Source organism: Bos javanicus, chromosome 13, assembly GCF_032452875.1.
Source record: "Bos javanicus breed banteng chromosome 13, ARS-OSU_banteng_1.0, whole genome shotgun sequence".
Classification (NCBI taxonomy): domain Eukaryota; kingdom Metazoa; phylum Chordata; class Mammalia; order Artiodactyla; family Bovidae; genus Bos; species Bos javanicus.
The window spans coordinates 62,537,261-62,563,315 of NC_083880.1; the positions used below are offsets into that span (position 1 = coordinate 62,537,261).

The window sequence follows — 26,055 nt, forward strand, 5'->3', positions numbered from 1 at the left end:
CAACTGAGTCTCAGAGAGGTGAAGTGACTTCTCCAGGGCCACACAGCTGGTCAGAGGCAAAGCTGGATTCCATTTGAAGTCAGCCTTCTCCAGAGCTGGTTTTCCTCCTGCTGGCCATAGCAAAGGGATGAGAGTTTTCCTCTCAGTCTATATTTTGCGACAATCCTAACTCCCACCAACTAAGATCATGGCATCCGGTCCCATCACTTCATGGCAAATAGATGGGGAAACAGTGGGAACAGTGTCAGACTTTATTTTGGGGGGCTCCAAAATCACTGCGGATGGTGATTGCAGCCATGAAATTAAAAGACGCTTACTCCTTGGAAGGAAAGTTATGACCAACCTAGAAAGCATATTAAAAAGCAGAGACATTACTTTGTCACAAAGGTCCGTCTAGTCAAGGCTATCGTTTTTCCAGTGGTCATACTGGATGTGAGAGTTGGACTATAAAGAGAGCTGAGTACTGAAGAATTGATGCTTTTGAAGTGTGGTGTTGGAGATGATTCTTGAGAGTCCCTTGGACTGCAAGGAGATCCAACCAGTCCATCCTAAAGGAGATCAGTCCTGGGTATTCATTGGAAGGTCTGATGTTGAAGCAAAACTCCAATACTTTGGCCACCTGATGCGAAGAGCTGAATCATTTGCAAAGACCCTGATGCTGGGAAAGATTGAGGGAAGGAGGAGAAGAGGATGACAGAGGATGAGATGGTTGGATGGCATCACCAACTCAATGGACATGGGTTTGGGTAGACTCCGGCAGTTGGTGATGGACAGGAAAGCCTGGCGTGCTGCGGTTCATGGGGTCACAGAATCAGACATGACTGAGCAACTGAACTGAACTAACTCCCACAAAAGTGCACAAGGAGGTCTCACAATTCAGAACTTCTCTTGAGCAGTAGCCCACTTGGGTCAGTGCTGAGCCTTTGTCCAGGTTGTTCCACCAGCTGGAACATCACTCCTTCTCTCCCTCCATCTGTTTCAATCCTCAGCCCTACAACTCTGCTCAGGAGCTGTCTCCTGGTAGGTGGGGGCCACTCCTCAATGTTTCCCCAACTAAGAGACCATGTTTTCCAGCTGGTAGGTCTACCCAAGCTACCTTGTCATCATTGTCTCATACAGACAGAGGGTGCAGGAAGTGTCAGCTCTCATAATAATGGTTTACACATCTTAACAATCTTTTTTTCCCCATTTTTAGTGAGAAATAATTGACATTCATCACTATATAAATTGAAGGCATTGGTTTGATTTCTCTGTATTATGAAATGATTATGACAATAGGTTCAGCTAACATTTATCTTCTCTTATAGGTACAATAAAAAATTCAGAAAAAAAGAAAAACATTTTTTCATTGTGATGAGAACTCCTAGGATTTGCTGTCGGCCACATTTCTGTATATCATGCATCACTGTTAGCTCTAGCTGTCATGTTGTACATTACATCCCCAGTATTCATATGTTCAGAATTGTAAGTTTGTACTTTTGACCATCTTCTTCCAATTCCCTCTTCTCCTACTCTCCACCTCTGGTTATCACATCTTATTTCTTTTTCTATGAATTTGTTTTTGTTTTTAGTTTCTAATTATAAATGAGATCACACAGTATAGGTCTTTTTCTAACTTACTTTATTTAGGATAATGCCTTTAAGAGCCAGCCATGTAGTCACAAAAAGTAAGATTTCATCATTTTTAATGACTAAATAATATTCTCTCTCTGTGTGTGTATATATGTGTGTATATATATATACATATATATAGATAGATAGATTATATATACCATAATTTCTTTATCCATTCATCCATCAATGTATATTTAAGTGTTTCCAAGTATACTGCTATAAACATAGGGGTGCAGAGATCTTTCTGAGTCCGTGATTTCATTTATTTTGGAAGTATTTCCAGAAGTATTGATAAAATTGCTGAATCATATGGCTCTGGGCTCTTAGTTGGGAGAGTTTTCATTGCTGATTCAATCTCCTTACTAGTAATCAGTGTACTCACATTTTCTATTCTTCCCTGATTCAGTCATGGAAAATTGTATGTTTCTAAGAACTTTTCTATTTCTTTCAGGTTGTCCGGTTTGTTAAGATTATGGCTGTTCATAGTAGCCTCTTAGGATTCTTTGAATCTCTATAGAATCTCTTGTAATGTCTCCTTTTTCGCTTAAAATTTTTTTTAAATGTATTGGAGTATAATTGATTTACAGTGCTAGTTTTGCTGTACAGCAAAGTGAATCAGTTACACTTATACATACACCCACTCTTTTTTAGATTCTTCTCCCATATAGGTCATACAGAGTATTGAGTATAGCTCCCTGTATTATACAGTAGGTCCTTCAGTTCAGTTCAGTCGCTCAGTCATGTCCAACTCTTTGTGACCCCATGGACCCCAGCACTTCAGGCTTCTCTGTCCATCACCAGCTCCCAGAGCTTGCTCAAACTCATGTCCATAGAGTCGATGATGCCATCCAACCATCTCATCCTCTGTCATCCCCTTCCCTTCCTGTCCTGTAATTCTGTTCATTTGTGTCATTTCTCTTTTTTCCTGGTTAGTCTAGCAAGAGTTTATCAACTTCATTTAACTTTTCAAAGAACCAATTACCAGTTTGGTTAATATTTTCTATAATTTTTCTCTTCACTGTTTCATTTACTCCAGTTCTGATCTTTATTAGGTTCTTTCTTCTGTTAACTTTGAGCTTAGTTTATCTTCGCTTTCACAAATAGTTTCATTTTTATTTTTGGTCTGTATACTGGCTTTTTAAAGTGATTTAACTTCCGATTTTGATTTCCTACCTCCTGTACCTTCTTGCTTCTTTTCTACTTTGAGAAGATCTTTCAATATTTCTTTTCAGATAGGTTTAGTATTGTTGTGTTCTTTTAGTTTTCGCTTCCCTGAGAAACTATTTATTTCTCTCTTTTTCTAAATGCTAATCTTATTGGGTAGAGTATTCTAGGTTGCAAGACTTTGAATATGTCTATATACACTCCCATACTGTTTATATATGGGAGTGTCCCCGTGTAGCTTGTGTGAGCCTAATTTTCCTTGGCCTAAGGGACGTTTGGAGGTTGGATGCTTGCTGTCTCTTTCCTCAGCATATGTTGGCCGTTATTCCCTTGACAGGGTGAGTGCCTGGGGAGGTGGGGGCCGCAGCTGGTGCCCAATCATGGGATCCTCATGGCATCAGCAGTCCGCACCCACCTGTGGAGACTGAGATGGAAGCAGTGGCTTGCACCCACCCCTGGAGTTCACGTGGCTGGTGCCCTGCCACCTGAGGGGCACACTCATGGAGAAAGAAGGTCCTGAGGCAATCCCACCGCCCTCCTCAAGGCCTCCCAACAATGGGGCCTCGCCTCATTGGGGCCCAGGCTTCTTCCCTTCTTCCCATACTCCCTTGGTTGTGGAGAACCACACCCTTGTCCCCTCAGGCTGTCTCTAGGCGCCAAATCTATGTCCATTCTCCAAGCTGACTTCTGAAGCCCAAACCTCAGCAGCTAGCCCTCGCCCATGCTGACAGAGGAGCATCTCAGGCTGGGGAGTCTGGCAGCAATGACAACCACCTGTGCAGGTCTCTTTCCAACTGACCTTCCAGAAACCAGTGGCCATGTTCTCCTCTGAGGCTTCAAAGCTCCCGCTCTGTCCTGGCTGATCTCCCTGCCAATGGTGGGACTTCCCAGTGTGTGGAAACCTCTCCTCTTTCACAGCTCCCTCCGGGGGCACAGGTTCCATTCCCACTCCTTTCTCTCTCTTTCTTTTTCTTTTTTGCTTTGTCCTACCCAGATAATGGGTTTCTCTCACAGCTCAGTTGGTGAAGAATCTGCTGCAGTGTAGGAGACCCGGGTTTGATTCCTGAGTTGGGAAGATCCCCTGGACAAGGAAATGGCAACCCACTCCAGTATTCTTACCTGGAGAATCGCATGGACAGAGGAACCTGGCAGGCTACAGTCCATGGGGTCGCGAGAGTAGGACACGACTTAGCAACTAAACCACCACCACCACCCAGATATATAGAGATTTTCTTCTTCTTTCACTCTGAGGTCTTCCTCCAGAGATCAGTAGTTTTCTGCAAGAAGTGTTCCACATGTAGATGTATTGTGATGAATTTGTGGGAAAAGGTGAGAATTTGTCCTAATCCTCCACCATCTGGATCCACTCCCTTGGAAATGCATTTTTGAATCTTGTTTTTTAAATTTATTTAGCCATTCTAAGTATTTTGATTGGAGAATTTGATCCATTTACATTGAAAGTAACTATTGATTGGAAAGAACTTACTATCCCCATTGTGTGAATGGTTTTCTGCTCCTCTCTAGATTTAATGCTCCTTATTTCTTATCCTGCTATCTTTTCTGTGTGTATTTTAGTGTCTTTTGGTTTCAGTATGCTTTGAATTCTTCCCGTGTTCTTTTATGTAATAACTACAGGGTTTTTATGCAATAACTCTTACATATGCTTTGAATTCTTTCCGTGTTCTTTTATGTAATAACTACAGGGTTTTTATGTAATAACTCTTGTTATTTTTATGTAATAACTCTTCCAGCTACTGTGAGGATAACATAAAACATTTTATGCTTGAAATATCCTATTTTAAACTGATCACAACTCAACTTCAGTAGAATCAATAAATTTTATGCTTTTACTTCATCTTTTCCTCACATTTTAGGTTATTTTTACAATGTACATGTTTTCATATCATAAAACTAGTAATAGATTATTATAGTTATGACTATCTTTCTTCTTTCTTTTCTTAACTTTTAATTAAACTTGTGTGAGTTATGCACCAATATTGCCATATTGGAATCTAACTATGACTATATACTTACCACTACCAGTGAAATTTATGCTACTTTTAATGTTCTTATGCTATTAATTAGCCTACTTTTATTCTACTCAAAGAACTTCCTTTAGCATTTCTTATAAGTCAGGTCTGATGGTAATGAACTCTCTCTGATTTTACTTGTTCATAAAATCTTTATCCCTTCTTTGTTTCTGAAGGACTGCTTGTGCTTCACCAGCTGTAGAATTCTTGGTTGATAGTTATATTCTTTCAGTATTTTGAATATCTCATTCCATTGTCTGCTGGTCAGAACAGTTTATGTTGAGAACTCAACCAATAATCTTACAGGGTCCCCTTGTATGCAACTTCTCTTTTTCCTTTTACTGCTCTTACAATTCTTTCTTTTTCTTTGACTCTTGAGAAGATAATAATGATGTGTCTTGGTGCAGACCTATTCAGATTCAATCTATTTGGGGTTTTTTGGACCTCATGGATCTGGATGTACATTTCTTCCCAGGTTTGGGATGATTTTAGCCATCGTTGCTTTAATTATACTTTTTGTTGTTTTCTCTTTCTGGAATTCCCATAATGAATATTATTTCTTTTCATCCTGTCCCATAAAATTCCCATAGGCTTTCTTTACTCTTTTTGTTTTTGCTTTTCTGACTGGGTAGTTTCTAATGTCCTATCATCCAGGTAGATAGTTCTATCTTCTGTATGGTCAAGTCGATTAAAACTTTTGAAACTTTCCATTGAGTTCTTCAGTTCAGGCATTGTAGTTTCAATGTGGGATCTGTTTGCTTTTTTTTACGAATGCTATTTCTTGGTTGAACTTCTAATTTTATTCATGTCTTGTTTTCCTAATTTTATTTAACTTGTCCATGTTTTTTTGTAGTTCACTAATCTATGGGTGACCTTGACACACCTAACTGGTTCTTGCCAAGGGTACCAAGCTCCCTGCCCTTTGCATGTCCCTCTAACCCAGACTCTTCCAGTTTTGGAGAGTGTTCGGGCAGGCAAGGGTGTTGATGCACCCCACGTGCACTGAGCAAGGCATTAGAATCCAGAGCAGAGAAGCAACTGGCTCAGAGTGGCCCACAGCTGAGCAGAAAAGCCCTCAGCCTGCCAAGGCCTCACTCACAGCCCCTACACAGCCACTCTGGATATTACTGTGAGTCTCAGGCTCCTCTATTCTGCTGTAACATTGGGTAAGAAGAACCCAGCCTGGCCTGGCACCATGCTGAGTGATTCAACTCTTCAAACCCTGCAGGGCCTGTGTACAAGGGGCACACAGATGGTGCTGGCATTGTGTGGGGCCGTTAGTACACTCTGTGGCTATCTGAGTTCCAGGCTGGTTTGTCCATATAATCCCAGAAAGAGAAGCAATCAAGCCTCGCACCCCCTCTTCCCTCCTCCTTGGGCATCCCGCCTCTTCCTTCACCTCCAGGGTACAAGGAATCTCCTTGCTAGCGTTTTGCAGTTCACCACCCATTCAGCTATCCTGAGAATACAGTCTCATTGTGTACAGTCAAAAAGAAGTGCGTTCATCCATTCCACACCAGTTAGTGCCTGTATTGCATCTGGTCCTCTGCTTGGTAATGGGGTTTCTTAGAAGAGGGAGGTGCCAGCCCTCAAGGACCTCACAAGCTAGTGGGGCAGAGATGGTAAGAAAATTAAGGGAGTGCTGTGACCAAGATGGAGACTAAGATCCTTCCTGACTTTGCTCCCCTGGTAAGAACAGCTAATGATTATTAGAACAAAACACCACAGAGAGGATCCTAGAATACAAGGGTGAAACTGAAGCATCCCCCTCAACACAGAGAACCAGAACAGACCACCTTAGAAGGGTAAGAAAGAAGCTCCACATGTCACTCCTCTAGGCCAGTACAGCACCATGAGGAGAGACTTCCTCTGAGCCTCCAGAGAGAGAAGAGAACCCTGGGAGGCAATCAGAGCACCTTCGGCATTGTGATCAATTTGTGGGATGCCCCGATTATGATCTCACAGCATAGGGACTGCCAGGGAACCTGTGAGGGCTCACCACTGGGATACTGACAATGAAAGAGAAGGAGGGGCTTGCAACAAGCAACACATGGATGTGTTGGCAGACCAAGTTCATACCTGCAGCGATCAAGTAGTAATCACAACCAGTGCCTTCGCCCAGTTGCAGAACTGAACTGGGGGTGCACGCTGAGCAGAGAACTTGGTGGGAAGCAAGTCTGTCTGACCCACATCCTCAAACAAGGAGTTTACTGGCCCTAGAGCTCAGTTTGTCCATGAACAGTCAGGGAGGGGAGTCCCAGCTTCCTCCCCCAAGAAGAATGTCTTGTGGTTTCATCTAACCAGAAGGGCTGGTGGCAACTATTGGAAACTATGTTTACCAAGCACAAAACAAGACAAAAGCAGGCAGAGCCCAAAGTTCTCAAAGCAAAGCTAAGGACTACCCACCCAGGAAACTTGGGGTGTGAGTCAGTTTCAATTAAAACAATAAACAAAAAGCTTTACCAGCAGTAGAGCAACTTCCCCCACTGTGCTGGCACAGGAAAGCTAATTGCTGAGTGCAGCCTGTAACCTGTTCAACTACAGAACTTAACCAGAGCACATGGGAAGCTGTGTAGCCCATTCAACAGTCTTAAGTACTGTAGCCCTTGAAGACAGCACAGCCAGTGACTTCGCTTGTTTGCAAAGCAAAACTCATTGCTTCATGGCATGGGATTCAGGATACTCAAGCTTTCAAAGAATAAATCTAGAGGTTGTGGGTCCAGTCCTGCAACATATTGTACTGCATATAACATCACGTCCCTGAATATCTAGTAAGTCTGGCCAGAGAATCCAGGCAACTGCAGAGCTCATTCTACAGCCTCACCTAAGTAGGAACTCAAGCCAGCATTTGGATCCAAATGTCTTCAGGCAGAGACACACCCCTATCCTCATTCTCAGAGCTCAAACCATTGCCTCACCTCCAAATAGACCAAAATAGCAGGTTCCATCTGGCCAAGCACATCACCAGAGACACACCCAGAATACGAAGTTGAGCTGACTGGTGAAAAACTGTCTCTGCCAAAGGAAACCTGTAAATCTGGAAGAGGAGCCTGATTACTCAAATGTGCGATTCCAGTATAAGGAATCAAGGATCACACAACAGAAGTGAACTATGATACCACCAAAGGAAACTACAGAAGCTCTAATAACTGATCCTCAAGAAATGGAGATCTATGAACTGCCAGACAAAGAATGAACTCTCTCAGCTTCTACTTGTTCAGAATAGTTTTATCCCTTCTTTGGTTCTGAAGGACAGCTTGTGCTTCACCACTTATAGAATTCTGCAGCACACCAGGCTTCCCTGTCCTTCATCATCACCTGGCAGTCTGCAGTCCCTGGGGTCGCAAAGAGTCAGACACAACTGAGCCATTGAACAATAACAATCACAGGAGAAAGCCCTGCAGTTGTTACATAAAAAAACACATAAAGAATTTAAATCATACTGAAACAAAAGGATACTAAAACACACACAAAAAGAGACAGCAGGACAAGAAATAAGAAACAATGGATCCACAAAAAAGCACAATTAACAAAACGGCAATGGTAAGTCCTTACCAATCAAAAATTAAGTTAAATGGGAACGGATTAAATTATCATATTAAAATACATAGCATGGCTTAATAAATAAAAGGCAAGGTCCAAAAATATACTGCCCACCAGAGATTCACTTTAACACTAAGTACCCACAGAGTTTGAGTGTAAAGGGATAGGAAAAGACATTTCAAGAAAATGTTAACAAATAAATCAACAGCAGGGTTAGCCATACTTAAAACAGACAACATAGACTTTAAATTAAAAATGATAAAAAGAAACAAAGAGACTCATTATAAAGTGATCAAGGGGTCAATACACCAGGAAGATTTAGCAATAGCAAATGTTAGTGTGCTTAACATTAGAACACCTAACTATATGAAGCAAAAGTAAATAGAGCTACAAGGAGAAATAAACAGCAATGCGGTGGCAGCTAGGGACTTTACTATCCCACTCTCAAAACGGGATAGATCATTCAGATAGAGAATCTATAAGGAAACAGAGGATTTGAACAACATTATAGGCCAAATGGGGACTTCCCGGGTAACTCAGTTGGTAAAGAATCTTCCTGCCATGCAGGAGACCCAGTTTGATTCCTGGGTCAGGAAGATCCCCTGGAGAAGGGCATGGCAACCCACTCTAGTATTCTGGCCTGGAGAATCCCCGTGGATAGAGGAGCCCGGTGAGGCAATGGTTTGAGCTCTGAGAATGAGGATAGGGGTGTGCCTCTGCCTGAAGACATTTGGATCCAAACGTTGGCTTGAGTCCCTAATTAGGTGAGGCTGTAGAATGAGCTCTGCAGTTGCCTGGATTCTCTGGCCAGACTTACTAGATATTCAGGGACGTGATGTTATATGCAGTACAATATGTTGCAGGACTGGACCCACAACCTCTAGATTTATTCTTTGAAAGCTTGAGTATCCTGAATTCCATGCCATGAAGCAATGAGTTTTGCTTTGCAAACAAGCGAAGTCACTGGCTGTGCTGTCTTCAAGGGCTACAGTACTTAAGACTGTTGAATGGGCTACACAGCTTCCCACGTGCTCTGGTTAAGTTCTGTAGTTGAACAGGCTACAGGCTGCACTCAGCAATTAGCTTTCCTGTGCCAGCACAGTGGGGGAAGTTGCTCTACTGCTGGTAAAGCTTTTTGTTTATTGTTTGAAAATGTAAAAGAAATTGAAAAGCCCTTAGCTAGATCCCATGACACATGAACGGAGCTTTAGGTCTTCACATATTGCCTGGGTCTGCTTTTGTCCTCAAAGATAGAATTTAGACACAATTACTTGGCAAAATTCACTAGAAAAGAACCTATACCAAGGGCATGAGAGAATGTATTCCTTCAGTGCCTTGATCCAAGTGTGCCTGAAGTCCTCCATGCCCTAAACTTTCCAGTTAAAATACATTTCTCCCTTCCTATTTTTTATTTTTGTTGAAGTCAGTTTGGGTTGGATCCTGCCATTCGGGAGCCAAGTAAGTAGATCCTGACTTAGCACATTTATAGACTCACATCTTTCTTCTCCATTCTGAAACTTACTCAAGGGTCACACGACCACACTGGAAACATAACAGACATGAAAGCCATAGGAAAGCTTAGAGGTCATCATTTTAACCTCTTTGCTGGAAGGTCTAGGGAGGCTATGGCCCAGAGAAGGGTTCAAAGTACACGTGACTAGTACACGTGACTTTAACCCCACTTATCTTCTTCTGTTCACATATGTTAAGCTTTGCTTTTAAAAAAAGAAAAGAGATCAACAAAGTTATCTAATAAGTCTGTTTAAATGATAGATGCCTGAGCCACTTCTTAGATACTTGGGGTTACCAGCTCCCAGACAGGCTGCCCTGGGGTGTCTGGCCAGAAATGGCAACAACTGGACTGGATGGACCAAAGGTACTTTCTACCTTAAGTTCTAAGAGCTTGAGATGCCACTCCTTCCTCTAAGCCCCACCTCTGCCTAGACATGCCCCTCACAACCTACATGCTTATCCTGCTTCATCTTCTCCGCAACCACGAGGAGGGTGCTACTGCCGCATTTCCCAGCTGAGGAACGTGGGGCTCAGAAGGGCAGGATGACTTGCTGACGGCCACATGATGGGAAGGGGTGGAGCTGGAGAGTGCACCCACTTCTGCACCCTCTCCCATCGGGGTCAGCTCTTCCATCTCTGGGGGCAGCAGAAGTCCCCGTTGTTGGCCCCAGTGTCCAGCACTCAGGAGGTGCAGGTGAATGCATGGCTCTAGGCTTGACGCTGCTCATCCGTTTTTGCCACTGATGCTCACCACAACCTTATAAGGTTTGGAAGACCTCATTTTCCAATTGAGGAAACTGAGTTTCAGGGAAGGGAGGTGACTCGCTCAGGTCTTACAAGGACAGGAATCCAGAATTGGGGCTCAAGGGGAAGGACCTTTCACCCAGATCACATTGAGGCCAGCTGGTGGGGCAGGATCGTCCATGGACTTGAATATCTTGTTTATTCCTTGACCACTTCTGTTTGAGTTGGTTGTTACGCCTGATGCATTGGGCCCCTGTCAACCGGAACATCCAATCCAGGAAGCCCAGAGGGGTGCCCACTTGGCACAGGCTGGGAGCACAGGTGGAAAGTTCCAGGTCATCCAGGGCCCATCACCTCCGGTCCCCCAGCTGCATCTCACAGGGTCTGGATGAACGCCACCAGGACAAAGTAGGAGCTGGGCTGGAGGCTTGAGAGTCTAGCCTTCCTCACTCTGATTGTGGTCCCGCCATCAGAGCACAGAGCAGGGAGATGGTGGCAGGCCAGGTGCCCAAGCCTGGGCCTGGGACATGGAGGACCCCATCCAGCAGAGCTTTGAACCTGTCAGCAGACCACCCTCTTCAGTGTCTGTACCCAGTTCTGCAAATACCAGAGGTCCTTCTTTCCCTGGTTGTGGGCACAGAGCTGAGGGTTGTGCCAAAATCTTGTGAAGAGACTTTTTCTCACCTCAGAACCATGGCCCAGGGGTTCCAGAGAGAGTGTGAACTCTCTGAGTTGACTGAGTTCAACTCTCTGAGTTGAACTGTCTGAGTGAATTCAGACACAGTGTTGGCCCAGGCTTCAGCTGCCCCATTGTAAAATGTGAGTAAGTAAATGAGTAAAACCTTGTGCCTGGATCCTGGTGGCAAAATGTAAATAAAATGCATACCGAGGGCGTGGTTGTCAGACCCAGCTTTGGGGTCAGGCAGACTGGGTTTGAATCTTCTCTTTGCCTGTCGCCGGCTGTGGTACCTGGACTAGGGACTTCATCTCCCTTAGCCTCAGGTCCCCTAGTGTGAAATGGAGCTAACTATGGGACTGTCCTCCCAGGTGTGCTTGAGGATGTGGAGGGATCATGTGTGTAGGCCCTGATACATGGTTACAACAGTGATGATGACTGTAATTATCGCTGGTGTCTGGTCACTTCACTCCCTCCCACCTCAGATCCCCTATCTGCAATGACCCCACTGCACAGGGTTATGGAGAGGATGAGGTGAGAAGATCAGGCATCCAATATGCTTTACGCTTAATCAAAGGCAACTACATTTCTTATATTTGTGTGCTATAAAGACGACATGAGCTAGATGGGCTCAGACTTCCAGTAGACTTGCATCTACAAATTCTGACTCCCTTGCTGACTGGTGTATAGACTTGTGTCTAGAAATTCTGACTCCCTTTGTTGGAAAGTGTAGGCTTCACTAAGCCTCATCTTCCCATCCAGGACCATGTTAGAGACTCTAAGAACTATGGTGTCAAGTACACCTCATCGATTGTAGACACTGGATGGAGCTTTCTGCAGAGAAGCTCTCCCAGGCATTCCTGGGCTTGGAGGGCAGGATTGATTAGTGATGTCTGCCACAAGTTCAGAGGGAAGAGTGGAATGACTACATGCTTGCCAGGGCACGACCGGTCATCCCTAATGGCCCCTCCGACCAGTGATGGGCATGTGGACACCACACGTTCATAGAGGGTGGGACTCTGGGACCTGCCTAGTGCTGTGGGATGGAGGAGGGACCCTGATCTGGGTTCCAGTCTTGGCTCAGTTTATAACCTGCTTTGTGACTCTGAGTAAGATGTTTATTTTCTCCAGAGTCTCCATTTGCTCTAATGAGAAAATGAACAGAGATTTCCTCCTACACAGCTGAACCCTCAGGGCTCTGAGAGGTGGTCAGGAATATCTGCGGACTACTGGCTACATCCCCACTAGTTGAAGTAACATGTGTAGGGGAGAAACCTCGGGCCAGTCAGGCCCACACCTTTGGCCACTGCAAATACCTGTGGTCATCTGAACAGGGATGGCCCAGAGAGAAGGTAGGGGTGGGTCTCAATGCAATAGAAGTCCCAGTGTCTGTGGAAAGGCAGACATGGAAAGTACTTGAAAACAGAGCAATGTGCTTTCCCTCAGGGAAGTCACCCATGGGCAGGGTCCCTGGTCTATGTGCTATAATAACAGCAAATGCAACATGTCAGGAGACACGTTCATCAGCGACGATCACATCGTTATGACACAGGGGACATGTCAGGGCACAAAACAGATAAGATCCCTGCCTCGTGAGGCCCCCACTCCAGTGGAAGAGGAAGAAAGCACATCTTTAGGGATGCACGTCCAGGCTTACACGTGCTAACTGTGTACGCTTCAGACCGGTTCAGTGATGTGGGTGAACCCACTGTGCCCTGTAAAGTACAGGTGAGTAAGCTGAGTCTCTGAGAGGGAAAGCTCACAAGGCTAGTAAGCGGCAATGCCATGACTTGAGCCCAGGCCTATCACACTTTTAAGAACTGCACACACTGCCCCATGTCACCCTCCCCGTTTTCCTGGGCTCCTAATGCTGCTTAGGTCACCTCACTACTATGTATCGCAATACCAGCAGTGATGAAGATCACTGTTACTCATGGAGCACCTTCTCCAGCCAGGACTGCCGTGGGCTCTCTTCTGACATTTCCTTATTTAGTCCCCCCAGCAGCTCTTCTAAGTTAGAGGACGCTCTAGTTCTAATTTCGTAGTTAAAAAAATGCTGAGGTGTTAGGTCACTTGCCTGCTGTCACACAGCCAACAAGGGAGAAATCTGGGATGCACACCCAAGGCTGACTCTAGCCAAAGCTTCTGTCTTATTATAAGGAAATGCATGGTTTCTAAATGTATACATTTTAATTAATCAGCATTAAAGAAAAACGCTTCTGCATGCTATAATAAATATTTGACTGTCTACTCTATGTCAGGCCCTGGGCATGAAGATGGTGGTCTTGACTCATGGCTTGAGAGAATGGGTTGTAATCACTGTGCCCAGGGGCTGGTGGGATTCATGCTCAGGGCAAGAGCGTGGGGTGCCCCAGCTGGTGGGAATGTAGCGAGTAGCCACCAGGTGTCCCTGAACACCTCTCAAAGCCCTGAGGGGTCAGTCGTCTAGCAGAAAACCTCTGTTCATTTTGCAGTTAGAGGAAACAGAGACGCTGAGAGAAAACAAACATCACACTCAGAGTCACAAAGCAGCTTACCAACAGAGCCAAGACTGGAACCCAGATAGGGGTCTCCTTCTCCTCTGCCAGTTCAGGCAGGTCTCAGAGTCCCACCCTCCATGAACATGTGGTGTTGGTGTGCCCATCGCTGGATAAAGGGCCTCTTGGATATGACCTGGGCCAACAGTGGCGATTCATGGAGTCGCAAAGAGTCGGACACGACTGAACGACTGAACTGAACTGAACTGAACTGAGCAGTGGCAAAGACACACTGCCTCCATGCTCCCCTCCTGACCTGTGGCAGGCATCACTAATCAATCCTTCCCTCCAAGTCCAGGAGCTGCCTGCGAGGAATTCTTACCAGAAAGCTTCATCGAGCTCCCATACTCAATCAGATTGTATTTGGGACCACAGTACTGTCATTGCTAACTCAGCCCCAGAAGGGAAACTGAGGCTTATGAGGAAGCGCACCTGCCAAGGAAGGTGATACACCATCACCCAAGGGAGCTGGAATTTGTGGACACTGGTATACTGGTGACCTGAGACCATTTTATCTTATCCAGCACTCGAAAATAAGAGGTGCATTAGCCACTGATTAAGCATTGAGCATACTGGATCCTTTATCTTCTCACTTCATCTTTCCTATAACCCCCTGGGGTAGGGCCAAGTGTAGATGGGAGACTTGAGGTGGAGGGGACTGAAGTGACCAGACAACAGGAGCAACTGTCATCATCATTCAGCACTGGTGTCACTGCATATCAGGGACCTACGTCATGCTCCACCCTTCATGCACATTATCCCACCGCCTCCGCACCACACACATGGAGGAGAATCCCATCTTTAGTCCCGTTTCACACACAGGGGACCTGAGGCTCAGGGAGATGAAGCTCCTTGTCCAGGCTGCACAGCCTGTAACAACTGAAGAGAGAGGATTCAAACACAGCTGGCCTAGCACTGAAGGCGGGGCATGAGCACCGCCCCCTCCGCATGCTCTTAATTTCCTTTTGCCGCCAGGATCCAAGCACAGAGTTGTTTTCCCATTTTAAAAGGTGAAACCTGGGGCAAAAACCGGGTTGAATTCACTACATCACACTCAGGCCCTTGGCCTGTGTTCCTGAGTTGGGAAAACTCTCTTCACAAGATTTTAGCACAGCCCTCTGCTCTGTGCCCACAACCAGGGGAAGAGGGACCCCAGTGTTTGCAGAACTGGACACAGACAGTCTGGGAGGGTGGTCTGCTGACGGGCCCAAGGTTCTGCTGGATGGGTTCCTCAACATCCGAACTCCAAGCTTAGGCACCTGCTCTGTGCTCTGATGGCGGGATCACAGTCAGCGTGAGGAACACTAGCTCCCCAAGCCTCCAGCCCTACCCCTATTCGGCCCTGGCCATAGTCATATCCAGGACAGACTTACAGGTTCCTACTGAGAAGCAGGTGGAAGAACGGAGGAGCAAACCCTGGATAACCCAGAGATCTCTGCCGGTGCTCCCAGTCTGATGTCAAGTGGGCGCCCATCTGTGCTTCCTGGACCGGGTGTTCCAGGTTGACACAGGCCCAATGCACCAGGCGTTACAACCAAATCAAACAGCAGAGTTCGAGGAATAAACAAGGTATTCAAGCCCAAAGATGCTCTTGCCAAACCAGTTGCCCTCAATGTGATCTGGGTGAAAGGTCTTTCCCTGGTGACTCAAATGCTGGGCCCTGTCCATGTGAGACCTGTGTGAGTCACCTCTCTTCCCTGAGCCTCAGTTTCCTCAACTGGAAAATGGGGCTCCAAGTCTCCTCATGGGGTTGTCGTGAGCACCAATGGCGAAAGCAGACCTGTGGGGCCAAGCCCAGGGTCAGCCATTCACCCGTGGCCTTTCTGGGTGCTGGACATCTGGGCCAAAGAATGCAACTCGCTGCTGCCCCCAGAGGATGGGAGCTGGAACAGCCGACCTCAATGGGAGAAGGCACAAAACTGGGTCACTATCCGCTCTGCCCCTTCCCATCTGTGTGACCTTGAACAAGTCATCCTGCCCTCCTAAACCTCACGTTTCTCAGCTGGGAAATGGGGCAGTAACACCCTCTACATGGTTGCTGAGAAGAGGAAAGAAGATGAAGCCGCATTAGCATATTGGGTTGTGAGGGTCATGTCTAGGCAGAGCTGAGGTTCCAGAGAATGGCATGGGGGTCACAGCTCATAGAACTCAAGGTAGAAAGTACCTTCGAGCCATCTAGTCCAGTTACTTCCATTTCTGGTCAGCCACCATGGAGCCCCTGAGCCTAAGTACCTAGGGAGGGGCCCAGGCATCTATAATTTAAAGAAACTTACTAGGTGATTCTGGTTAATCTTTTTCTTTTTTCCCCTAAGTTAATGCCCAAAGTAGAAAATGTCATCAAAACCAAAAGAGATGAAATGAAAGAGGAAAGTAAGTGGGGTTCAAATCACTTTGAACCCTTGGATGTAGTCTTGGATGAGTCTTTCTCCTTCTCTGGGCCACAGCTCCCAAGACTTTTCAGCAAAGAGGTTAAACTGATGAATTCTAAGATCTGCTGAGGCTTTGAAGTCTGTTATGTTTCCAGTGTGGTCATGTCACCCTCTAGTAGTCATCAGAAGGGAGGAAGCAGATGTGAGTCTACAAGTGTGCCGAGCCAGGACTTACTATGGGTTTGAATAGCAGAACCCAATTCACACTGACTTCAAACAAAAAAGATAGGGAGGGAGAAATGTATTTGCACTGGAAAATCTAGGGCACAGAGGACATCAGGCACAGCTGGATCCAGGCACTGAAAGGATACAGTGTCTCGTTTCCCTTTGTATGGCTTCATTTTCTAGTGAACTCTGTCAGAGAATTGTATCTTAACTGTATCTCTAAGGACAAAAACAAACCCAGGCAATCTGTGGAGACCCATAGCCCCTTTTGTGCGTACTGAGCTTTTTCACCAGAACTCTGGTAACATGGACTCCATGATTCTGTAAAAGTGCCCTTAAAATAGGGGGATAATTTAGGTGTTTTCTCCTTGAATCTAATGATGTTGTCTTGTCTCGCAGGTATGCATGCATGCATGTTGAATGTTCACATGTGTAAGTATGAATATGGTTCTTCAAGAGTTCCAAACACACTGTAGGGAGCAGAGGATAGAGGACCTCAGAAAGAAGGAAGACATGGTTTCTCTCCACTTTGGTAGATTTAGCTTAGTGTGCACTAGACCAGGGAGTCCCCCAAATGCTTTAGCAGATGGGGACATTGATTATGGTGAAGTTCTGTCTTCATGTGAATTAGAGCCAGCAACCGCTAAAGCAGTGAGTCGCCATGAGAACATGGCTCCTTAGAAAGTAGAAACTTGTGTGCCAGCCCCAGACTCACCATCAAGGATCAAGCATGAAGATCATTTCACCTCAAAGCTCAGCCATGAGAGGAGGCTGATATCAGTGCCAGAAGCTGGCTTTGTCCTGGGTGTGGTCCATGATGAGAAACAGCACCAGCCACTGTGACTGCAGGGAGGTTGAGAAAAAGAAAGAGGCAGGAAGCCTGAGGGAACCATAGCTCCATGTTCCCATAGCTCAGAACCACAGCTCTCCCTGAGCCAGACTCAGGGAGAAAAAAAATCTGGGAAGAAGAGTCATACAAATGTGTAACAGTGGTTTAGCAGAGACTGAGGAAGTTTAGAATCATGGCTCACAGTTACATCAAGTCACACAGGATCTTAGCAGCCATCTGGTCAAGATCCTGAGCATTTCTGGTGATGGGACCCTTACCATCTTCCCAGGGAGTAGATGACTTTATAGGATGTTCCAGAGAGGCTTGGAGCATTCTATGGGCAGGTCAAGGTTTGGGGGACCCATGTGAGAGGAAAGCCACAGAGCAAAGGATGGTAACAAGTTGCTGAGGGCAGAGAACAAGAGGAAAAAGTCAAATGATGATAATTTCCTGTGAAAGAAGCCAACCAGAAGATGAGTCAGGGGGAAAGGGAGGGACCACCTCAGGTGAACAGTCACAGAATTCGTGAGGTGATGTCGAGAGCCAGTGACAGTCAGGGAGGAGAGTTCTTGGAAGATGGAATGGTCTGTGCAGAGTCCCAAGGCAGCAAAGAGGCTTGAATCTTTCTAGAACAGAAGGAAGACAGTAGGGGCCATGGAAGGAGAGGGAGATGGTTTGGAGTAGCAGTGAGCAGATGACACAGGGACCATGATGGGGACTTCGGTTTTACACCGAATGAGACCCCTCTGGCTGCTGCGTTGAGGGTAGAGGGACTGAGGGCAGGTGTGCAGAGGGAGACCGCATATAAGAAGGTATTTTGCAGGCAGATATTGTTGTCTCTCAGGGGGGACTCTGCCAATTAAATGAGTAGGCAGACTTCAGAGGATGGTATTGAGCAATGCATCATTACAAACATCTGCCCTGAGGCTGGCTCCACTGTGAAGGATGTGGTGGAGAGCACTCAAAAATCAGAGAAGAGTTGGAAAAAATTACCTCACTAGTCCCTGACCCTGACTCCATGGGGCATAATTCTAGCACATCTCTGTCCATGTCTTACTGGGTGACCTCAAGCTGGTTGCTCTCCTTCTCTTGAACTGAGTTTCCAAATGATGACAAAATTAGGCTGGATGATCACTATGGGTCCTCCTATCACAACATTCTCCAATTCATCCATTCTCAGTCTTTACCCCAAACCCCACCTACAGTGGCCACTGTCTTGGCAGCTGGAATTTCCGTGAGAACCTACTCTTAATCTTGGCACAGAGTCCTCTCCATATCCACCCATTTCAATTCAAGCGTCCTGGGTGACCTTTGCACTGGAAGTCTCTCTCTGTTCATTCTAGACAAGGATTATTTTCTTTGGAGTCTCCTTGGATGGCCCTGGACCCAGGGCCTGTTGCCAGGGGCAGCCTCCCACCCATCACCACAATATAAGGGCCATCAGCACCCAGCAGAATTCCAGGAGACTGCGCAGTGGAGCAAGGATTTTGTAAGTATTCTCCTCCAAACCTGTGAATGGTGGGCTTCCCCCTAAATGTGACCCCACATGGAGAGCTTCAGAAGGCTCTGGGTTCAAGAGGCAGAGGGATAGGGCCACGTGAATTAGCTAATATTGTCAGTATAGCAAATTAAGAAATCAGTTACATTAGGAGAAGTCTCAAACTGGTGAGCAATGTGGGGTCATGATGTGGTGCCCGTTTATGTGTTTATACTTTTATTCTGCAAACTTTAATTTTGTTGTACTGTATTAGGTGCAGGTTTTTTACTCTCAGTTGGGAATTCACAAAGTCACAGTCCATATCTAAGGAGTTTACAGCCTGGTGAGAAAGGAGACAAGTCATCACTAACTGTACCAAGGACTCTGATCAGAGAATGAAAGCAACAAGATGGTAGAGGGGGGTCCCCTGACCTAGACCCCGGGAAGGGGCCTAGAGTGGGCTTTGTAGAGGATATGATGTCTTACTGAAGCTGGAGACTCAAGAAGAAGTGACTCATGCAAAAATGCAAAGAAGAGGGAAATGTTCCAGGCAGAGAAGCCAGAAAATGCAAATGACCTCTGTGTAAAGAGCATTGACCTGGAGTCAAGCGTGACTTTTCAAATAGTACCTCCTCTACTCAGTGGTTGTGTATCTTTGTGCAAGCTGCTCTAGCTTCCTGACCTGGGCTGCCCACCTGTCAGAGAGCAGATAGCCACGTCTACCTTCAAGGACTGCTGAGTGTAAGACTGATAGGTGCTCATTAAAGATCCCACTTCCCTGTGGGTGACTCTCACTCCTGTTCCTCCCGTGACTGTCCAGGACAATATGCTTCCACTTTGGAGACTTGTTCTCTTGTGTGGCCTGCTCACTGGGACGTCAGCGTCTCTTCTTGACAACAACGTTGTGAGAGAGCTGCAATCTGCTCTTAGAAAAGAGCTCGAGACGGATGACAGTGCATCTGAACGTGAGTCAGAAAGCGGGATGACCAGAGGCACCTGTTTCTCTAATTTTGAAAAAATTCAATTTTTCATCTTTTATTTGTCATCTACATTATTTAAATTAAATATTTTATTTATATTTGAAGCATACTCTTCTGTTGGGTCATTCAATCTTCTTGATAATTTGTATTATCTAATTGGAAATTAATCCCTACCAAACCTAAGTAGGCTTAAAACTCCCCACTTTTCCAGGTAGTCATATCACTTTTTAATTCTGATTTCTTAAGAGAACTTGGCCTTCTCATTTCCTGGAAACATTATCAGCACACTGACAAACATTCTTTATAGGAGAAACTAACTTCTGAAAATGACTGCCTTTTAAACCTTTCCAGGACTTAGGCAACCTTCAAAAATATACTTTCCAGTTTCATTGCTGATAGAACTGATCTCGGAAACAGAGGGTCTGAATCAAGGTCACCTAGTAGGTTACAGGACCAGATGTAGTTTCCATCTCTGTCTGCACCATTATCATTAGGTGATTCTGTGTTGCAGAGCCAAGTAGCACTACTATGATTACATATCTTTTCCTGTAGCCTTTTGTTTTCCCTTGAGCTAGCTATTGCCTTGTTTCTCATTTGACTTACTCTTGAAACATATATTCTTAATTCTTTCCAAATGTGCCATTCTACATCTACCATCACTCTGTCAAATCCCTTTTTCCCTGAAGGGCCCCCCTTAGGACACGCTGTCCTTCTTCTCCTGTATGAGTCACTTCTTTCTAGGCCTGCTGCAAGACTGTTCCAGGGAGTCCTATTTGCCACTTTCTTGAGTTGGAGCCATAATTTTTCCTTGATTCTAGATTTTCCATTTCTTAGTTTATTCCAAATTTATTTCATTTGTTTGAGTATCTTATTAGAGCTTCACTATTGGAAGCTGGTGTTCAATCAATATCTATTGCCTACAAAGTGGATTGATTGTTTTGTTGATGAATGGTGAGTATACATGAGTATGAAGCCAGCATAGAAGAAACAAGGTCTCCTAGCTGTGGGACTTGAGGCCCATATCTTAACCTTTTGATCTTTTATTTCCTCATATGAAAGTGCAGATAAAAGGAACACCAACTTTATGGAGCTGTAAAGACTGAATGAAATAACAGAGGCAAACAGTCTCATTTAGCGCCTGTGCACAGGAGCTGCTTCGTAAGTTGTGTATCACACTAAATGGAGATTGCTTTTGCAGCTGTCCTTGGGAAAGTGAAGGCTGATTTTGAGTTGCTCCAGGATTTCACATGTTTGGAGATGATCGCTGTGAAGGAGGTACTTCCCGAGAAGATCCAGGATGCTGAGATCGTGTTGGACAAGGACAATAGTAACAATCGTCAGCTACTTGTCAGGTGTTTACGGTGAGTTGATGTTGAGTTCACATTGAAGGTCTTTGTCCCAAAAGAGAATACATGTCTTTGGGGAGGTAAGTTTAAGATCAAAGACAGAAAAGTAAAAAAAAACAAAACCAAAAAAAAACCCTTGTGCATCCCTGAGAGTGCAACTGGTGTGAGGCCAGCTCTTCTAGAGTTTGGGAAAATTAGAGGCAGGGCTGCAGGACCTATCAAGGGACTTAAAGGTCTAGGCTTTCTTCTCATGTGATTTCAGGTTCAGGATGAAGGTTCCCTTCATTCTCGTCTCTACCTATTTGCTGGTGTGTAAAGTTGCTTTTCCAAGGAATAAAACTTTTCTTCCCTGAATATAGCTGAGTGTAAAAATTTGAATGACCTCAGGACAGAGAAAACTAGAATTCACACCACATAGGTGGCCCCATACATGAAGTCTGGGAGCCAAGCAGTTATGGGTTCAAAATCTGGCTCTGCTAAAAAAGAATGAAATAATGCCGTTGGCAGCAACAAATGGAAGGATGTAGAGCTGATCGTACTAAGTGAATTCAGAGAAAGACAAATATCACATGATGTCACTTACATGTGGAACCTAAAAGATGATGCTATGAACTTACACAGAGCAGAAACGGACTGGTGGGCAAAAACAACAACCTATGGCCACCAAAAGGGAAAGCAGGATGGGAGATGACTTAGGAGTCTGGCATTAACACATATACACTGCTGTATATGAAGTAGACAACCAACAAAGACCTACTATACAACACAGGGAACTATGCTCAATATTTTGTAACCACCTATAAGGGGAAAAATGTGGAATGAAAAGTATCTCTATCTCTACCTATATATACCTATATCTACATCCATCTATTGGAGAAGGAAAAGGCAACCCACTCAAGTAGTCTTGCCTGGAGAATCAAGAGGAGCCTGGTGGACAGAGGAGCCTGATGGGCTACAGTCAGTAGGGTCGCAAAGAGTCAGACATGACTAGAGTGACTAGCACACACAAATCTATCTATCCATATACATCTGAATCACTTTGCTGTACACCTGTAACTAACACAACACTGTAAAGCAACTATACTTTAATTTTTAAGAAACCAAATTCTGACTCTGGCACATATTCACCCTGGGCTGTCACGAAGATCAAAGCAGGCAAAGTCAGTCAGGCTCTAACACTAAGCATGAGACTGGCATAGAGAAGAGCTCAGCAATGGCTGCATGAGGAATGACAAGGGTGAATTGTGGTTTTTGCACAGGTTGACAATCAGGAGCATCAGCATCGGGAATATCATATTCCAAGGGACTCCTGGAGGCACAAGCATTAACCTGAGTATCTCCATCACTGCTAAGGTCACCCTGACCCTGTGAGTATTGGTTAGAATCTGAGGTTTGAGAGATGCAGTGCGGTATGCCAATAGATCTCCAATCTGGCATCAGGTACCTTTCCATGCTTCTGACTTGGTCTCCCAGTCTGTAAAAGAAGGAGACCTTTCCAGGTCTACGGGCTTCCTTGGTGGCTCCGTATGGTAAAGAATCTGCCTGAAACGTGGAAGACCTGGGTTCAACCCCTGGGTTGGAAGGATCCCCTTGAGAAGGAAATGGCTACCCACTCCAGCATTCTTGGGCTTCCCTGGTGGCTCAGAGGGTGGATCCCCTGGAAAAGGGAGTGGCTACCAACTCCAGTATTCTTTCCTGGAGGATTCCATGGACAGAGGAGCGTGGTGGGTTACGGTCCATGGGCTTGCAAAGAGCCAAACACACCTGAAATCTTAACATTTAAAATGTTCTAAGAAACACCGGCCATAATTAAGCTTTTTGTTAAAAAATCCTCCATGAAATATATGCCCAAAATCATCATGCTTATCTAATTATAAAACTTGAAAACTGAGAAGATCAAACATTTATAACTCTTTGATAAAGTTTCCTGCAGCATCACTTTGTCTCTCAAGATTCTCTTTAAATGACGGTGACCAGTATGGACCACATAGTATTGTCAGTATGTAATGAAGAGCATATGAAATTATATGGAAACTATAATTTCTAAGCGTTTTAATTACTTTAAAGATACAAAGAGATAAAATGAAGATGTGTAGAAGAGTCTTTATCAATTAATGCACTATGATTTCATCATTTATTAGCTATGAGATCTTGGGGGATAGTTACTTAACCTCTATACCAAATGTTTCCACATTCTGTGTTTCCACATTCTGAAAATAGAGATAGTAATTTTCTGTCATGGTACTGCTGTCATGATTAAATGGATTAATCCAGGTAAAATATTTTTGTTTGAAATACCTAACACAGAATTTGTGCTAAAGAAATGTTGACTATTATATTTATTTTAATCATCAGTGTAATACTACATAGAAATTTCACATGAGAGAAACCCTTGTGGCCAGGAGAAGAAAAACCTAATATAAGAATGTAGATTCTGTAAAGAATGCAGACAATATTGACATTGTCCATAGACACCCCATGTAATGTCCACAGAGAAGGGGACTCAAGTGAGCCACAAGAAAGGATTTCTCCACCTCTGTTAACTGTGCATCTTATTCCCTACAGGCCTCTGTTGGGTGCGGTCATTGACTTGACCCTCAACTTTGTCCTACAGAGAAGTATCAGCTTTAAAATGGATGAAGCTGGTACCTTAATGGTGGTCCTGGGAGAATGCACCTACACACCAGCCAAGATATCACTCCCCTTCGTGAACAGGTCAGGCCCAGATATCTCAGCAGAGCGGGACCCCCAGAGGAGTTGGAATCCCTAATTTCAGCCCTATTCCTATATCTGGGAGGGAGCAGAATATGGTGAAAAAGAGATGAAACTCTGGAGACAAGCTAGCTTTGCCACTAACTTATGGTTTTATCATCATTTTAGCTCTAGGAGCTCCAGTGTTCATTTTTAAACTGAGGATGGTTGTAATACCTAATTCATAGGCTTCTCTGTTGACCAAATGAGAAAATGCCAGGGTTTAGCATGCAGCCTGGCACTATGCTCTCAGTAATAATAATTTCCATGTTGACTTTCTGTCTCTCAGTTCTTCCCCTAACTGAGACAGGAGTGTTGTGAATTTGTATATTTCACCTTTCAGCTTTATCTGTTTTTGCTTCATGCTTTTTGAAGCTCTCTTGTTAGATGCTTGCACATTTAAATTGCTATGTCTATTTGAAGAACTGACCCTTCTCATATTATATAATGTCCCTCAATAATAATAATAATTCACTGTGTTTACCTTCTTGCCTCTATTTACGAGGGGCAAGAGGAGTAGTAAATGGCTACCATGGGCTCTAATTTCAGATTGTCCCCAAATCATCCTCCACACACTGGGAAATTCCCAAAATAAGATCTTGAAAACTGAATCCTCTCCTCTTAAATCACTGATTTCTGGTAACACACCAAACCTGCAGCTTATATTGTGTGCTTGAAAGACCATGTTTAGCCCAGGGAAGAAGGTGGAGGGAGAAGGGCTGACCCTGGTCATGGTTGGGTGAGGAGAAATAGTCTGGATGCCGACAGCTGGGGCAGGTTGGCCTTGGCAAGGAACCAGGCTGAGCCATGAGCACCGGTCAGTCCATACTGCCTCAGCAAGGGATCTGATCACAGGTTGCCTACAGATTCCCAGAACCAAAAATAGGCCCTGAAGCCTACCATCACTTGGAAAAACTGAGATGTAAGTCCAAATGCCTGAGCCCTGCTGGACACTGCCTCGCCTATAGCACCAGAGAAATCATCCTGCCTTCTGGGTCTCAGTGACCGTGTCTGTAAAATGGCATTCCACTCTGCTGCTCCAAACCCTCTGGGGGCTTTTCTCTCCACTTTGGGTAAAATCCCAAGCCCTCCTCAGGGCCATCCAGACTACCTGATCTGGACCCACCCTCATTTCACTGTGCCTATCCCCTTGCCACTCTGCCCTAGACACACTGGCTTTTGCTCTGAGACTCAAACAAACTCCTTCCACCTCGAGACCTGTGCAGAGGCTGTTCTGGATGCCAAGTACACTTATCCCCGATCCTATTTCAATGTACATCCCATCACTCAGGGTCTAAAACAATGTTCCTCCTCTTCGCTCTTGTAAGAATCTGCTCTTGCCCTTCTGAATACCTTCTGCAAGTTGTCATTATATATTTAATTGCAGGTTTACTTCATTTATTCCCTCAGCCAAAAATGTGCTGAGCATATCCTCCATGCCAGGCAGTCACCATTCTGAGCTCTGGAGAATGTATCCGTGATTTCAGGCAAAAAAGTTGCTCTCCTGGAGCTTATTCTCTTGAGGGAATGACAAACAAGCATTCAGTCCAACAATAAACAGCACACGAGGCAAATGTCAGATGGCAACCATCCCTGGGCAGAGCAGCACACTTAACAGTAATGATACAAAGCCCTCCCTTACACAGCAGTCATGCAGGGCTGCCCTGAAGAAGTGACAGTTTTGCTGGGGGCTGAAGGTGGGAAGGAGCCAGCCTTAGCTACATGTACTTTGTATTTAGTTACCAGACTTGGAGCTGCTTGTGCTTTGTTTATCCCTGTGTCCCCAGTCTGGCTTGGTTCCTGGCATATATGGTTGTTGCTGTATAAATATGTGCTGAATGAATGAATGGAAGGATGGATAGATGGATGGATGAGGTCTCATGTTTGTGATGGGACTCTCATGAGCTGCTGGTCAGTCATGTGGTTCTAGGTGATGATCCCCCTGAGTAGAAGCTCAAGTCACCTGACTGCAAGGTGCTCCACCACATCCCACACCCTTCCCATCACTCCTCCTTGGCTGCTCTGCCAACTTCACTTGTCTTTATCAGTTCTGTCTCCAGCCTCACTGGACTGATGAGCGATATCAGAAAGACTGTGACCACACTCGTGAATCTGGTGGAGACCTACATAGTGAAGTATGTGGTGAGTACCCCACTTCTGGCAGCTCAGAGCCAGGCCAGGTGGGGAGCAGGTGTGACATTCCCTGGGTGGGCTGTACTCTTTGGGCAACTTCCCTTCTGAGGCGCCCACTTCCTTTG

General features: G+C 45.1%; 1 protein-coding gene and 1 long non-coding RNA gene across 3 annotated transcripts in view; one reads left to right on the forward strand and one right to left on the reverse strand.

The window, feature by feature from the left end:
- The window catches only part of LOC133259602 (uncharacterized), a 55,207-nt gene that overhangs the window by 3,138 nt on the left and 26,014 nt on the right, over positions 1 to 26,055 (reverse strand). The gene's annotated exons all lie outside the window — the stretch shown is intronic.
- LOC133259598 (short palate, lung and nasal epithelium carcinoma-associated protein 2A-like) overlaps positions 18,619 to 26,055 on the forward strand; it is a 35,903-nt gene continuing 28,466 nt past the window's right edge. Inside the window, exons 1-6 of one of the 2 annotated variants that reach the window (XM_061437276.1) lie at positions 18,619 to 18,732; positions 19,541 to 19,685; positions 20,899 to 21,061; positions 22,306 to 22,413; positions 23,612 to 23,761; positions 25,846 to 25,939. In XM_061437276.1, coding sequence (XP_061293260.1) covers positions 19,547 to 19,685; positions 20,899 to 21,061; positions 22,306 to 22,413; positions 23,612 to 23,761; positions 25,846 to 25,939 — 654 coding nt within the window. In that variant the 5' untranslated portion in view covers positions 18,619 to 18,732; positions 19,541 to 19,546. Of the gene's footprint in view, positions 18,733 to 19,004; positions 19,686 to 20,898; positions 21,062 to 22,305; positions 22,414 to 23,611; positions 23,762 to 25,845; positions 25,940 to 26,055 lie in introns of those variants that run through there. The other variant, XM_061437277.1, reaches the window with a different exon arrangement.